General features: G+C 36.2%; 2 protein-coding genes across 8 annotated transcripts in view; one reads left to right on the top strand and one right to left on the bottom strand.

Moving 5' to 3' along the window:
* Positions 1-8935, bottom strand: part of atp11a (ATPase phospholipid transporting 11A) — a 93317-nt gene extending 84382 nt beyond the window's left edge. For all 7 annotated transcript variants that reach the window (XM_073861294.1, XM_073861299.1, XM_073861306.1 and 4 more), the window contains exon 1: positions 8546-8935. In XM_073861294.1, the coding sequence (XP_073717395.1) occupies positions 8546-8584 (39 nt within the window). In that variant the 5' untranslated portion in view covers positions 8585-8935. The remainder of the gene's footprint in view (positions 1-8545) is intronic.
* A 691-nt stretch (positions 8936-9626) lies between these two features.
* The window catches only part of tubgcp3 (tubulin gamma complex component 3), a 28175-nt gene continuing 20856 nt past the window's right edge, over positions 9627-16945 (top strand). Inside the window, exons 1-5 of the mRNA XM_073861290.1 lie at positions 9627-9900; positions 12178-12285; positions 12754-12821; positions 12960-13043; positions 14052-14263. Coding sequence (XP_073717391.1) covers positions 9825-9900; positions 12178-12285; positions 12754-12821; positions 12960-13043; positions 14052-14263 — 548 coding nt within the window. The 5' untranslated portion in view covers positions 9627-9824. The remainder of the gene's footprint in view (positions 9901-12177; positions 12286-12753; positions 12822-12959; positions 13044-14051; positions 14264-16945) is intronic.

Raw genomic sequence — 16945 nt, 5'->3', positions numbered from 1 at the left:
CATATAAAATTATACCTAGTAGTGCTGTTGGTTAGTTGGCTTATTATTTTTTATGTTTAATTACACAGAATTCATGATAAATGAATGTATTTTATAAAATCTCATAAAACTGGGGCCCCCCTGGCACCATCTCGCGGCCCCCAGTTTGAAAACCACTGTCTTAAATAACGCCAATCAAACCTCAGTTTTATTTTAAGCTTCTTTTTGTCTTTTGAAAGATACTGGCAGTTTCACTTTAAATCCACATGTTTGTTTGAATTAGAATGGTTAAACATTCCCAAATAAAGCTGAAAATGTATTAGGAAATTCCTCTCAGCTTAATATCTACTCACATTGGCATTTTGAGTTCTCCATTGCTAGTGAACGGAGGGTCATGTGTTCCTCTTCCAAGCCCAATTCAATTTCAGAGCCATCAATAGGCCATTATTTCAGTGACCCTTTCGTCTGAATGTTGAATTGTGGTTAAGCACTTCAGATTTTATATGGCAGGAAAGAAAAGTAAGCATTTTACTATATGATAAGAAGGGTCTGATGTATCCTTTATCTGAGTAAAGAACATGCTAATCTGGATGTATCACAATACTACCATGTTTTTTTTTAAACTGATGAAAATCACCTAAAATTCCTCAAATAATAGAAATGCATGCCTGTATGAATGAGCAACATTCTCTACCTGTCCAAGCATGCCGGTCTTTCTCAGGACAACTGATGTCTGTCTCATAGGGTTACACCCATAATCTCAAAGCTTAAGGTGTAACATTTGTGCAGTGCTTGTTTAAAAGTATGTGACCCTAGACCAAAAAACAGTCATAAGTAGCACAGATATATATGTAGAAATAGCCAACAATACACTGTATGGGGTCACATTTATAGATTATTTTAAATTATAAGGACATTAAACGTGCCAAAGAATGTAAAACTGCATTCTGGGAACAAATCCTAGGGAAGTAAATGAACGTCTCTGGATCATTTTTGCACTTAATAAATCCACATACCTTCTAGGTAGATATCAGAAAACAATGTATCATATTGTATCAGTGCATTCTTTTGCACCTTTAAGTAAAGATATTTTGTAAATTTCCTACTGTAGATCTAGCATTTATTTATCATTAGCAATTTGTGTTGCTAAGGACTTTATTTGGACTTTAAAGACGATTTTCTCAATATTAGATATAGAAAAATTATCTGGACACGTTTCCACTTTTCATGTGACTCGCCGGGACCGAAATATAGAATAAAAACCGGACACAGCGCGACAGAGAGATTGACTCTTGTTGATTTAGTTGATTTAGTTGTGTTAAATACATCACTCTTTTCTACATTCCACATTTTCCGCTTGAGAGAGGAGAGTTTGATATTTCCATCATCGACTTTATCCCTGTCAAAACATGACTCTTCCTTTATAATCCTTTAGAAGTCTTCTATTAGGATCAAGCACAGTTTCCTCTCTCTCTCCTTTACATCCACAGTGTATCGTATATTGGTGAAATGACCTGAGCATTATTACATCATCTTTCAGCACAGCACTTGTCATTAGATCATTCCACTCAGAATAAAGTCACATGTTGCTGATGTTTGACAGTCCCCTAGGGCTCTGGGCTCCACTGGCACTTTCCTATCACTTATCAGTTACTCACAATGGAATGTAAACGGTCAGCTGGAAAGTCTCAATTAATATTTGAGAGAACAAATTTAGCAATTCTGTGATAAGGACCTTGTAGTGATTTTTTTTAACTTGGAGTGACAGAAAGAAAAAAAAAGATTTTATTGTGCTAGATAACGAAATATCAAACTAAGGGGTCGTTTACACGACAATGATTTAAACCTTAAATGGGAGTTTTTATATAGTTTGACTGTTTACAAGACAATTCTTTCAGGGCCCTGAAAGCGTAAACTTTTAAAGAAAAGTGTACGTTTTTGATAATGATGCAAACAACGCAAACGCGCATTTGTGATAGCGGTGACGTCGTGCGTGTGTGTAAATTCAGTTTATAGGCATAAACTCATCTGAATGCGGACATGCCAAACCCGTACAGATTACCCTCAGAGAGCCTTTGTTTATCCCCCTGGAGCCGTTCGGAATTTTTTTTTTGTAAGAGGATGAATGCACATTTTTTTACTTGAAGTATCGGACCCCATAACTTTACATTTTGTTAATGGAAAGATCTAGGACATTTTCTAAAATAACTGAAAATGTGTTTGTCTGACAAATTATGAACATATGTATCTCAGACGGCTTGATGATAAGTAAATCATGGGTTTAATATCATTTTTTGCCGAACTATCCCTTTAAATAAAATATGATAGACATATCAAGAGTGTGAATAATGATTATAATTTCAGCATCCATATTGATTACCAACAAAATCATTGGTCATATAAAGATACGGTTCATCGATTCTGTGGGCTATGAACAAGCATGTGCTCATACATGTGCGTGTTCATATTTTGAACGACTACATATTAGGGCTAAAAATGATTAATCACAACTAATAATTTGCAGAATAAAAGTTTTTGCTTACATCATATATGTGTGTGTATTGTGTATAATAATTATGTATATAAATATACACAGATGCAAGTATATCTTTAAGAAATATTTACATGTGTTTTAGGGATGCACCGATACCACTTTTTTTGGAGTACGAGTACTTGCATTTCAGTACTTGCCGATACCAATACAGAGTACTTAATTAAAAAAAACATGATTTAAATTTACAGGTAACAGCTTTAGTCATATAATTTAACAAAAAAACAAGGGACTAGTTTGGAATTAAAAACATTTATTTAAAATGAAAAGTATGTTGTATGCAACATATTACAGAATAAAATAAATAATTAAACAGTGAAAATGCAACTCAAGTATTTTTTTCAGTTTGTTGTAAACCCTGCCTCTTTGGAAAACACAAGAGGCATTAACCCCTTCCACGCCGCTCAAACATAGACTTTTCTCAGACCGTGGTATCGATCCCCGGTATCGGGGGACTTTTAACGAGTACGAGTACTTTAGAAAATGTGGTATCGAGGCCGAAACCCGATACCAGTATCGGTGCATCCCTAATGTGTTTATACATTTTATATTTATATATAATTACATCATATATATTTATAAATACTTAATATGTCAATATTTTTTCCTTAAAATGATACATGCGTGTATTTATATATAGACAGTTTCGTGCGGTGACGCGATTATGCGTCTGGATTGAACTTCACTTCCGGTTTCTGTTTGTTTAATGGTCTGACTAGTTGCTAAACTGAACTCTTGAACAAATACCTCTTGGAAAATAACAAATGTTGTGGTTTCCTAGGTAATCTACGTTTTGTTTATTTTGCTTGTTATATAAATAAACTACTTAAAGGACTTTGTTGTTATTGATTTTTAGCGGAGTTTACCAGAAGTTACGCGTGTTCCACAAAAGCCACTTGTTTATGTTGTTACTGCTGAAACGGTCTATATATTTAATTATTATACACAGTACACACACACATATATGATGTAAACAAAAACCCCTCTTCTGCAAACGATTAGTCGCGACCAATCGTTTTGCAGCCCCAATATTAACCCAGTTTAAACTGCTGGATAGAGAATTATTCAAACTGAGGTGTGAATTATTTGGCCGCTGTTTATTTTTTTTAATTCTCTAACCAGCAGGTTTGTATTCCAGCTCATGCAGGTATGATTTCCAATAAAGTCTTTGCTGATGCCAACCACAGACGATGAGATTACCTCTGCGAATGTGGCTCGAATTACCTCCGAGCCTCCTGGGACAGGATATGGGCAGTCACGTTACTTCCTGTCTCAGGATGGGAATTATCCAGAAGCTTGTGAGGGTTGAAAGTGCAATGAAACATGTTTCCTAAAATAACTAATTTCGCAAGTCGTTTTCAACAAAAGCATCTTTTAAATTATGATGGATATAATGTAAACGTAATGGCAACTTGTAGAAACATCAGGAGGGCTCGATATTCCCTCACCAGACAGGAAATCCTGATACGTATCGTCTTCTTCCTAATTCTTTTCTTTTTTTCTGATCTCCTCTTACAGTTTCTCTTTCTCCCAGTTAATCTTTATTGAATATTAAATTGTTCTGGTAGTTTCCTCTGGGAATTTGAAGACAGCAGGGGTTTCCCACAACATCCACTCCACCGGTCACATGATGTACAACAGAGACATTTTCTGTCATGTGGTGAATTATCTCACTAATTTACATTCAACACTGTTCTTGTGGACCAGACATTCAGATCCATCACACAGCGTGAAATACCCTTTATTCGATTTATTATGAAAACATGAGAGACTGGGCAAAGAAAGAGACGAGACGGATGAGAGAGAAATAATACAGAGATAAAGATAAAGCCAAAAACAACTCATTGTCTTTTCGAACGGAAGCAATCACAATTTGATAAAGACAACTCTATATTTAACAACATAATTATAAATAATTCTGTCCACTTTTTCATACACTCCAGCATGCAATAGCTAACCCACGAGTAACCCACTGCTAGCCAAAATAAACTTGCATTTGGCTACAGGCCATTTTTGCCTAAATAACTGGCAAGATATATGATATTCAACACAGTGATTACAAGGTGTTTGGTTTCGTTTATCAATTTTATTTCAATTAATTTTGGCCTATGGTTAGACATCTATAAAATTTTCACTGGCTATGTTTACATGCACAAAATTGTGTCAATCCGACTGAATTTAATCCGATTGCAGGTTATGACAGTACCGTTTACATTGCAATCTGATTAAAATGTTCGTTTACATGTACACTCTATATAATCCGAACCAAATGTTGCGCAAGCGCACAGCCAGGGTTGCCAGATTCGCGTATCACAACAATCCCAATGGACATTTAGAACTAGCCCAAATGGCATTAACTCACATACAAAATCCTTTCATCCTTATCCCGCAGAAGAAAAAAAACTTGTGATAACAGTTTAAACAGTTGCCCAAATCTGACCTCTAAAAAGCAGAGGACTTGGCAACGCAGCGCATATCATTTCTCATCAATTTTATAAATGTTCAAAGTCTGAGTAGGAGAAAGTTGTTATTAAGAAGTTTTCAGATATAGGCAATAAAAACAAACTTTTCGAAAGACACAACGCTGTTTAATTGCTTTACGTAATGATATGAAAGGTGCAGAATGTACCGCGCGTGACCCCATTACCTTAATAATGTGCGTTGCCATTGCCTTGCTATTGCATGTTTCTGTGACGAGAATTATGTAATACGTAAATAAGAGGTGTATATGAAGAGTTTCGTTGCAAAACGAGATAAATCCATTTTTTAACGTTTTTGTCAAAACATGTTTATTATTATGTTATCATGTTATTATTTTGTTTTATGGTGCTACTTACCTGTATTTTTTAAGTTACGAAAGTTTAAATCAAAACAAACGAACTGCAGTTGCATTGAAATTAATTGGAATGCACAACCAAAAAACGAGATTTCTGAACAATTAAAAAAACGGTGGTTATCTCGTTTTGCAACGAAACTCTTCATATATAAGCACAATTCTTCTGCACAAGTGCACAAGGTATTTTTGCATCCGACTGAGAAAATAATACGATTCACATGTTTACATGCATACTTTTCTCCTGATGATCGGATCACAAATCGGACAACACCACCACTTTCAATACAATCGAGTTTTGCATCCGATCAATCTCAATTGTATTGATTAAGATGTTTACATGAAAGCCTTTTAATCCGATTGAGCCATGAATACGATTATAAACAGATTATTTGGTTTCATGTAACCGTAGTTTGCCATATATCATTTTCACTACATGAGAAAATACATTACATACAATGCAAGAATAGCCCTGACAGGCTTAAATGCTAATTTAACGAATTGCAAACAGTACTTTGAAGACTTCTATCTTACTTTCTTTTGGTGCAAAACAAAAGATAAACTTTGCAATTTAAAACAGATCTCAAATTTCCATTTCACATGCATCTCCCTACATCTAAAATGGCCATTTGGCAGATCCATCTCTGCAAGCATTAAAGAAGTGCGAGCTACTATAGGTGGAGGCAGTTAAGAGCAAAACAACAAATGACTCCGAAGTCACTTCCTCTGTTGTCTGGGCCGGTCAAAACCACACAGGGACCCGTCTCATTCTCCATGCTTTTCTCCTCTTATCGCTTTTCGCTCAATCTATCCTCTCATCTGCCATACTGCATCCACTCATCATCTGCCATACTGCATTACCACACATTAGATCAAAAAGCAGTGGGGAGGCAGGGGGTGGACTGCGCTTTTCACAGGCAATCACACGCACACACACATACATTCATGTGACAACCACGCTGAGCCCAATCTCATGACACAGCCCTCTATAAATGATCGGTTAGGGAAGAATAAACAAAGCCCTTGATTCCAAGCGAAACTGACTTCTGTAACTTTACTAAAATGATAAAACTTTACCTCAGGATGAATTTATTTCGAATGACTTGCATTTGATCGCTTTGCATGACAAATAGTGTGTTGACCTTAAGCCTCACGAATGCAAAGTTGAGCGACATTTTCAAATCAACTTTGCCTTATGTGCAGGGCTCAACACATGAGATTATTGTTGTATTTTTTTCTTTAAAGTTTATTTACCCTGCCAACATTTCATTTGTCTTATAAGGTAACATATTTTATTTGTAAATATGTTTATATGTAGGAAGAAAAATATTTGTATTTTAAGCACACTGGTCAAGTGGATCAAAAAGGTTTAAAATCAAAGTTGTCCTAAGACATCTTTTATGAAAGGTTTTGATCCACTTCAAATGTTTACTAGTATTGTTATATAGTTAAGCTAGTTTTTTAACAGAAAAAGAAAGAGATGATTAGTTCTATAGATCTAATATTTTGGATACACACAGAACTGGACTGATATGGCTGGTAACCATCAACCGGTCTGAAAATCTCTCACACTGACTCTTGTGTCACCTTAATAATGATCCCTTCTCACGTGATATGGATTACAGTAAAACTGTGGTAAGCAAACATAACACACACAGACATCTCATATTCCTCTTCATCTTTTCATCAGGTATTCTACCGACTGTCTAGACGTAGCGAGAGATTTTGCTCATCTGTTTGCGTGTCTGCTTGGTTATGGCGACAGACAGCCCAATAACAGATTCATTTGGCCTTCGGTGACGGGGGACTGAATTCACAGGCTTTCTTACCAACCCGGCAACAATTTTAAAAATCAAAATGTAGTAATTTAGCTTTACAGTGACATCATAGGCAACTTTTCCTGTATAATAAATATCAGCAAAACTATTTAAACAGTAATCCGATTGCAAATCCCGTATTCGTTCAAATATTCCAATTCTTACACATAAACTCTACATTAGGTTCAAAGCACACGTAACGTCCAATGTTCGGCTGCACAACCATTGGCTCTATATTGTTATAGATTTGTATAACAGCCAAATTATTTATCCATCCATGAACCTGAATATTCTTTGCAGGCTCGGGGAAGGGCTGGAACCCATCCCACTGCTAAATGATATATTAAGTATAAAAACTCTCTTGTATTTGACAAACTTATTGGTACACTTTAATTCCTAACTCCAATTACTGGGCAAATCTCTTTTTTTAAACACGCAACAGCTTGCACATTTGGTGTAGTATATACTCTTGTCAAAGTGGTTTAAAAGCAAATATGTAATGTAATATACATGATGCGCGCATAATATAACGTCTGGATTACGTAATAGAGCAACGTATAGTCACAATTACAAACAATGCTACATTGTTTCTGATGGAATGTGACGAGATTCGTAATTCATTGTTACTCACACACAATACTCTTGGGAAAATTAACAATGTATTTTTTGGCGGATTGATTGCCATCTGTATTACCATAATTGTACCATAAATAGCATGGTAACACTGTGGTTAATGTAATCTGACGATAGTAATTCGTGTTAACTATGGTTTCACAACAATTCCATAGTTAAACTTTAAAATTGTGGTTAATTTTTGTAAGGAATAACGTGTAATTCTGGGTTTTGTTGAAAAGGATTAACGTTAACAGCATTTCTGCACAAAATTTCGCATCGGTTTAAATCACACACACCTGTCCGCGCATGCGCAATACGACAATTACATTTATTGAGGCCAGTTTTGACATTTCATCTGTCATAAGATATATCTGTGATTCTCGACCGTGAGCCAGTTGTGTCATTATGCATTCAAATATTACATAGTCTGTAATATTGATTACATACGCTGTAATCAAACCAAAGTGAACATCGGTGTCAACTTTGAATTTATCAAAACGCGTTGACAAGTTACTGTAAATGCCGGCCGGTCACTGTGCTATTTCTAACAGCTCGTGGTGATTTTAAGGAGGCGCAACGTGATGCGCCCACGTCTTGTGGACGGATAAAAAATACTAATTTTTATACAACATCTCCATCCTGCGCAAAAACCGGCAACGAATAAACAATTAAACCTGCAACCCCGCCAAATGAAGAAAACCAGACCAACAAGTTGGCGAGAACGATCGACACTGTAGCGCTGCTACTCACGTATCTGGTGATGAGGCTCCGAATGGTGCTGAAATCCATTCTGGTCCAGGTGCGCGGTCTTCCGTTTCTCCTCTGGTCTTGACGAAATGGTGATATAAAACGCTAGCTGATCATTCTGCCAACTCTCTGATCCATGACTGTCGTCTGTCTGTTTCCTTCAGGCTTGACAACTGACTGTCCTACACGATGATTGCATTTAATGATCCCCTATTGAAATGAAACAGCCTACTATATAAAGTCCAATCGCTGTCATAATGTCACGTTTCGGTGGTACCTATACACAGTGTGATGGTTGGAAAAAAGGGTTTGCTCTAATATATAAGGGACCGGACACTTGTCATGCGTCCCATCGGGCTGTACTATGGTGTACTGGCGTACTCACTCTCTTGCTCGGTGTAGTAAAGCCCTCGCGACTGCCTGTCTGCTTGCGCCGGTGACATCACAAGCGCATGCGCACTTTGGAGTGTTACACCCACCCGCCCACGGTGCATTTTTAGCCTCCCTTCTGTTTACTCCCAGTCCATTTACTGCCAATCAGTCACAAGCAACGCCGGTATGGCTGATGGCATGGTCGACCACTTAACCAAGACAAATGGGAGCATTTGTCATATTCTTTGTGGATATGATTTTTCCACTTCTTTATCCCTTGCTCCCCTAGCTCTGAAATTGTAGTATTGTTTCTTGTATTGTAGTATTGTTTTGTACTTTAATGTATAATTTAAAAGGGAACATTATATCATGTGGAAAAACCTGGTGATTCCAGTTATTATATATAATAGATAAGAAAAATTTAAGGACAAGTATTATTAAGATTGTTAATATTGTTAAGAAAGAGTAAACAAATACTTCTGTTTTACTGGTCAAATTAATTTGTTTTCATTTGTTCTTATAGAAGTTTTGTAGTATCTGGCACTATTCATGCATTTAAAACAATATCAAAGCCGGAAATTTCACGCTTTAGGTGCTAGTTATGTACGATATTTTTGTAATTAATGAAGTCAAATAAATAGACGTATAGTTTGATTTTATACATTATTATTATGAACGACTACAGATAGGAACGTTTTCCGAAGACACGGTTTCCAGTCGGGTGTGTTTTCGCTGCGTGCCGCTGCTGTGTTTCCCGTTCACTGTCCGACTGTGGCGGCTTTTCGGCGGGTTCCGTTAAAATGGCGCTTCGGTTGCCAGGAGCTGAAACCCATCGGAGAAAAAACGACAGCGGATAATAGTGCACCGCCGACACCGATTTTGACCGCACGGGAGGATATATTAGTAAGCCATGGCTGCGCTTGATCAGAAATCACCCAACGTGCTTCTGCAGAGTCTGTGCTGTAAGATAACGGGCAAGAGTGAAGGTAATGAGACACATCACATCTAATTTACTTCACTGATCACTGTCAAACAGCTGGTGAGACGTGCTTGTGTTGTTTAATGATGGACTGGGCTGTAATAATGTGGTTTGTTTCCTTGTAAATGGTCATTGTAATGTGATGCTTTGCAATGGAGAGTCAGTATCCACTGATGAGATGGTGTAGACTGGAAGAGGATCGCTAAAATTATAAATATCACCGGGCCCTTGGTTCAACCGGGCCCTATAATGTTTCAAACCGAAGCTCTTTTAGAAAAACATGAGATATTAGACGTTAGTGTTGTTATTCGTTCTCCCCTCCATCGTTTATCAGGTTGTCTGACGTATGAGGTCAATGATCACAGGATAACCTCTCAGCGTGTCCACTAAAACATAAGTCAGATAAAGACATTTAGCTTTTTGTTACACCTGTGCAATAATTCACATGTAGGCTACGTGAAAGAAGTAGAGGCAGGCATGAAGGAATATGATCCTCAGTTTTTAGAAACATTAATGCATTTATTATATAATCAGATTATACCATTTGGTTCTTGCTGTAGATCTGTTATTGACTAAATGATTGATGGCTAGGTACCAGAATGTTCATTTTGCTTATAATGCTTCGACTATAACGTTACCATTCAAAAGTTTGGACATGCTTGACAGGTTTCTCTGTGTCTTAAAAACATTTGATCTATAGTAGGGGTGGGTGATATGATAAAATTCATATTAAGGTATTTTTCACTCTCTACCCGGTATATCGGTTTTACAGTATATTGCTGCCATATAAGAAAAAAAGTTTTGGAATCACATTGTAGTAAATCTTAGCCAAATTACTCGCAAAATATGTATTTTAACCTTATATAACTAAAAAAAGGGAGGAATTGGTGGTCATAGACATGAATTTTTTTCTTTTCCCATTTTCTTCTCAAAAAGTGCCACTGTGTGAATGGGTTGGACTCATCTTGTTATGTATATTATGCATATTGTCACTGTCGGATTAAAACCTTGTGTCTTTAAAACTGCTACTTTCCCGTTAAATGGAACAAATACAGTATTTATTGAATAATTTAAGTACACATAAACACATATGCAGAATATAAGTGATGCTTTTACAAAGATGCAAAGATAGAATTCATGAATATGTAACATTTGTAGAATCCATATCATAGAGCAACACAATACCCTAAACTATAGGCTTGTGATTAGCTTTGTAGACACATATGAATTGTGTCCATACTCCATTTGTTTGTTTACAGAGTTACATTTTAAATTGTTATAGTAAGTTGCAACCAAAACCAGCATATACACTCACCTAAAGGATTATTAGGAACACCATACTAATACTGTGTTTGACCCCTTTCGTCTTCAGAACTCCCTTAATTTTACGTGGCATTGATTCAACAAGGTGCTGAAAGCATTCTTTAGAAATGTTGGCCCATATTGATAGGATAGCATCTTGCAGTTGATGGAGATTTGTGGGATGCACATCTAGGGCACGAAGCTCCCCATCCACCACAACCCAAAGATGCTCTATTTGGTTTAGATCTGGTGACAGTGGGGGCCATTTTAGTGTTTCAAACCAATTTGAAAACCAATTTGAAATGATTCGAGCTTTGTGACATGGTGCATTATCCTGCTGGAAGTAGCCATCAGAGGATGGGTACATGGTGGTCATAAAGGTATGGACATGGTCAGAAACAATGCTCAGATAGGGCGTGGCATTTAAACAATGCCCAATTGGCACTAAGGGGCCTAAAGTGTGCCAAGAAAACATCCCCCACACCATTACACCATTGCATTAATGAGAAATTTAACAGGTGTTCCTAATAATCCTTTAGGTGAGTGTATTTGTCCAGTAGTGTTTAGAAAGCATCTCAGGATGCATCTCTTGAAGTTGGTTAAGTGAATGCCCAGAGAGAGTGCAGACTTGTAAAAGACTGCTGCTGTATTATAGTTTTCTTTTGTACACATTTGTAGGTCACTGGTTAATTCTTGTACCTCTATTTGTGCATTTTTTTATTTAGTGACCACTATTACTGTATAATATTTATGCTACAGAAAGAGTAGGCGTGTCCAAAGTTTTTGACTTTGATTTTGATAACAATAAAATTAACAAAGTTGATATTAACAGTGTGTCTATGGTTAGGTTGCAGAGTGCTTTATTTGTTTTAAATATGTTGCGTTATTTTGTACTGCACTTTTCAGATCTTTTATGAATTGATTTTTTTGTGCGTGCTTGTTTGTGAATCTGTTTTTGTGAACATTCTGCCATTGTTCTTAGCTGACGTGGCCCATCAGTTCCAGTACGCCGTGCGAGTCATTGGGAGTAATTACGCACCCACCATTGAACGGGATGAGTTTCTAGTGTCTGAAAAAATAAAAAAAGAATGTGAGTAATGTGAATCCCTTGTGTTATTCAAGAGCAAATGTAGGGCCTTACATTCATCTAACATTCTGTGCATTAGGCACTTTGAAACATATAATCTATTGACTGTCAATAACAGCGGGTGAAGTTTTTGGTTAACATTAATTAATGCAATAAAACAGAGATCACTATTTTAACACCACTGATTAATATTAAATAGTGTTATTTTTAACATTTGTTAATGTTTACAAGTTCAAGTTAAAAGACATGAATTAACAATGAACAAGTTCATTCATAATTAAACATGAACACAGAATCAATAAATCCTGTAAAATAGTAATATTGTTGTTGTTGTTAATTTGTGGTACCTTGTACATCATTAACTTATGTCAGCAAAATCATTGTTAAAGTCTAGTAAAATTCCCAATTATTTAATATAGTGTTGTTCAAATATACATTAACTGTTTATGTTTATTTGCTTATTTGTTTTAGTGTTGAAACAGCGAAGAGAGGCAGACGCTGCTCTTTTTTCTGAGTTGCACAGAAAGCTTCAAACTCAGGTCAGATCATAGCGGTTAAACAATCAATTAACTACTAAATATTAACCTGTGTTAACTACCGAAGAATACATAACTAGTTAAGACAGTATGAAAAGCATGATGCATTTATGTTGATGTATTTATGTTTGTGATAAACAGGGCGTGTTGAAAAATAGATGGTCCATCTTGTATCTCCTGCTCAGCCTCTGTGAGGACCCAGTAAAGCCGTCCAGCCGAGTGCCTGTATGGAATTTTCTTCAGCCTTTTCCAGCTAAAAAAATTAACAGTGATATAATAAAAAAAATTCAACTGATTATTTACTTCAGCATTGGATTTAGAGGAATAGTTCACCCAAAAATTATTTCATAATTTCTCCCAGTTTGTGTTTTTTATTCTGTTGAGCATAGAAGAAGCACAGTTGGCGATACCCATTGACATCCATTGTATTTGTTTTTCCTACTATGGAAGTCAATGGGTACCATCAATTGTGTACTAACCATTATTTATCAAAATATCTTCTTTGGTGTTCACTAGGACAAATAAACTCATACAGGTTTAGAACAACAAGAGGGGTAAAGAAATGATGACAGATTTTAAATTTTTGGGTGAACTATCCCATAATACAAATATTCATTGATGCCTATCAATTAAAATTTCTCAAATCATTTCTTAATTTCTAGCAATAACGAATGTCTAGCACCCTACTTTAATTTCAATTAAATTTATTATTAAATATGATTTATTTGTATTTAATTTTTAAATATTAATATATTACATTCAATGAATGACATTAATGATTTAAATTAATGGCATATTTTACTCAATAATACAATTTCTGACATTATTTACTCTCATGTTGTTACAAACCTGTATAAATGTCTTTGTTCTGATAAACACAAAAAAAGATAACTTGAGGAATGTTTATAACCAAACCGATCAGAAACACCCTTGACTTCCATAGTATTCTTTATTCCTTTATTCTTTTGATCGGTTTGGTTACAAATAGTCCTCAAATTATCTTACTTTCTGGTCATCAGAACAAAGAAATTTATACAGGTCTGCAACAACATGAGAGTAAGAAAATAATGTCGGAATTTTAATTTTCGGGGTAAGTAAACACTGATTCAAGTTATCTAGTCATTTTAAATAGACAATAAAAATAAGTTTGTTTGTTTGAATAATGCTATCAACTTAATAGACAGCTGCTTTGCAGAATATGCCAAGAGGTCAAATCCTCATTTCTCTCCACAGGCAGGTAGTTATGGAGCTCTATTCGCTCAGGCTTTGCCGCGCGATGTCCACTCCACACCGTTCTACTACGCCCGTCCTCAGAGCCTCCCACTTAGTTACCCTGAGCGCTCCGCAGCTGCCCATAACTCCAGTATGGCCACCAGCGGGATCAGCAGTATGGGAGTGTTCTCCATCAACGGGCCAGGCCCGACACCTCCATCTCTGCTTACCGGGTGAGTGACAGTGATATGGACTGGTGGGTTAAAAATATTACAGTGTTTTACCCTTTGTAACTATAAAACCGGGTTCCCATTGGTCATGGAGTTTCTGGAATATCATGGAATTTTAAAAAGTATATTCCAGACATTGAAAGTCAGGGAATTTCACCATGTCATGAAATATCAGGGATATTGTTTGTCGCTTTAAATTTTAAAATGTAATCCACTTGTTAAAGGTGCAGTGTGTAATTTTTAGAAGGATCTCTTGAAAGAAATGCAAAATAATATACAAAACTATATTATCAATGATGTATAAAGACCTGTTAAAATAAACCGTTATGTTTTTATAACATTAGAATGAGACATTTTTATCTACATACTAGAGGTCTTCTCGGGTCCAAAGAAATGTACCCGACCCGAAATGACCCTAATCACTTCATACCCGAACCCGACGTGCATAAATAAACAGTTTTTAAAGAAAGACCCGACCTGAGACAAACCCGAGAAAATTAGACCCGAGTCCGACCTGAACTAGTGAAATTTTTTTTTTAACCCGACTGGAACCGAACGTAAATGGCACTGACGTGTGTGCATTCTGCAGACCCACGCGCAACAGTCAGACAGAAAGAAACTCCGGTGGCCTTGCAAACAATTTGGCGAGCTGCTCCATTCGTTTTACTTTGTTATCTGATGATGACACCAACGTAACCGCTAAAATGTACATTTATAATTGACTGACATGTTTGTCTCAACGAAAATGAACCTTCCGACAACCACACAATGTCGCAAGCGCTCTTGGCAAACAGATGAGAGGTTTGAAAAGGACATTGACGCACACAGGCGAGAGAGTTCGGGTCTTCTCGGGTCCGTTCAGAAAAAAAACATTCATTTTTAAATGACCCGAGACCCGATGCCGCTATTATTGTACCCGACCCGTGTCCGAGGCACATGTGAAACTTTAAGACCCGAACCCGATCGGGTCTCGGGTCGGACCTCGGGTTTTCGGATCTAAGTGGACCCGTGAAGACCTCTACTACATACACCGAGGGTCCCCTTAAATGGAAGTTGCCATTTTGTGCTGCCATCTTTCTACAGAAGCCCTTAATGGACAAACCTTTTTACTAAGGTTTGTTTGGTGGTGGCTATCGTAGCTTCTTTATGCATTTCAAAAGCAAGAGTTGGGCAGTGGACTGAGCCGTTGGTTGCAATTCGCAACTTCACCACTAGATTTAAAATTTACACACTGCACCTTTAAGTTGTGACATAAGGAATGCCATTTTCGAGCCTTCACTGATTTCAAGTTAAACTACAAGCTAAGCAGTTGTTTATTGGCATTGTTTATTCATTTCATGCATTTTAAGCTATTTTTTATAAACTCACGGTGTACACTACATTATCAGGCTAACGGCTTGTCAGAAATTGGTCATGAAAATTCAGCTTTTTAGTCAGGGAATTTGACATTTGACTTGATAACATCTCCATCACAATTAAAGATCAATGTCTATTTATAGGTCAAATGAAGTTAGAATGTCTAAAAATGTTTCCCAAATAAATTGACACTTCAATGTCTCTCTTTTTAGACAATTATTAGTCAAACAATATTTGCAAGTTGGATCCTAAAACAACGTATAAATAAAGACGTATATTTAAAGGAACAGTATGTAGGATTGTGGTTAAAACTGGTACTGCAATCACAAAACTTGTGGCTAGAACTGGTACTGCAATCTCACAACTGACAACATAAACATCAGTTGAGGGCTGCAACTCCACTTTTTAAATGACAATATCCTGGCCGGACCACTGTTGTCAGTGGTATAAGTATTTAAAATGAAAATTATTTGTTAATGTCTAGTGACATATCAGGGCAATTTTATGATTAATTGATATACATTTCTTACATACTGTTCCTTTAAGCTTGCTTTGTTTCGCTTAGTCTTACCTTCAGTTTTATTAATGTATTTTTATATGTGTTTTGTGATATTGCTGTTTTTCTAACATATTTAAGTGGACTCCTGCATTACCCATCTATTATTAATGCCGTATCTAGCACCTGCAGCACTTAAGATGTTTTAAATACGGTCATGTAGGCAAAGCCGTGAATTAATTGATTGCTGGATCCATTTCACAGTAAATCTGTTGAACAAACAGCATCATTAAAGTGTCTCGACCTCAATGTCATTATTTGCTTATAAAACTCACCATTACAAGGTCATTAGTGATCTCCCACAGGCATTGATAATGGCTTTCAAGGTTTCGCCTGAATAACATAGCAGTTAAAGTGGTAATGTACAGTAAAAGAGTATTTTCCCAAACTTTCAAAACTACAACAGACCTTCATGCCATTTTGCTGATTTAAACAAAGATATCATATATTTGAATAGTTTGGTTCCAAAATGCAATAAATCCATTTTGACTAATTTCGGTACAAACTTATTTTCTATACCAAGAAAGTGACACAATGAAAACCACTATTTTCTGTTACAAACTTTCACATAGCATCTTTAGGTTATAAAAACATAAAAAAATCAAATCCTTAATTTGATTTTCAAAGATTTATTATAAAAACTGATTATTTTTTTCCACCAAAAAAGTTTTTTCTCCCAAAATGCTATAAATCTATTGAATCATATAAATGTGCATTCATCTTTGTCATGTTATATTCATTTAGTTGACTAGCATTAATCAAAAACTCTTACA

This window comes from Misgurnus anguillicaudatus, chromosome 3, assembly GCF_027580225.2.
Source record: "Misgurnus anguillicaudatus chromosome 3, ASM2758022v2, whole genome shotgun sequence".
Lineage (NCBI taxonomy): Eukaryota > Metazoa > Chordata > Actinopteri > Cypriniformes > Cobitidae > Misgurnus > Misgurnus anguillicaudatus.
The sequence above is the reverse complement of the archived record's forward strand: the minus strand, read 5'-3'. Positions and strand labels throughout refer to the sequence as shown.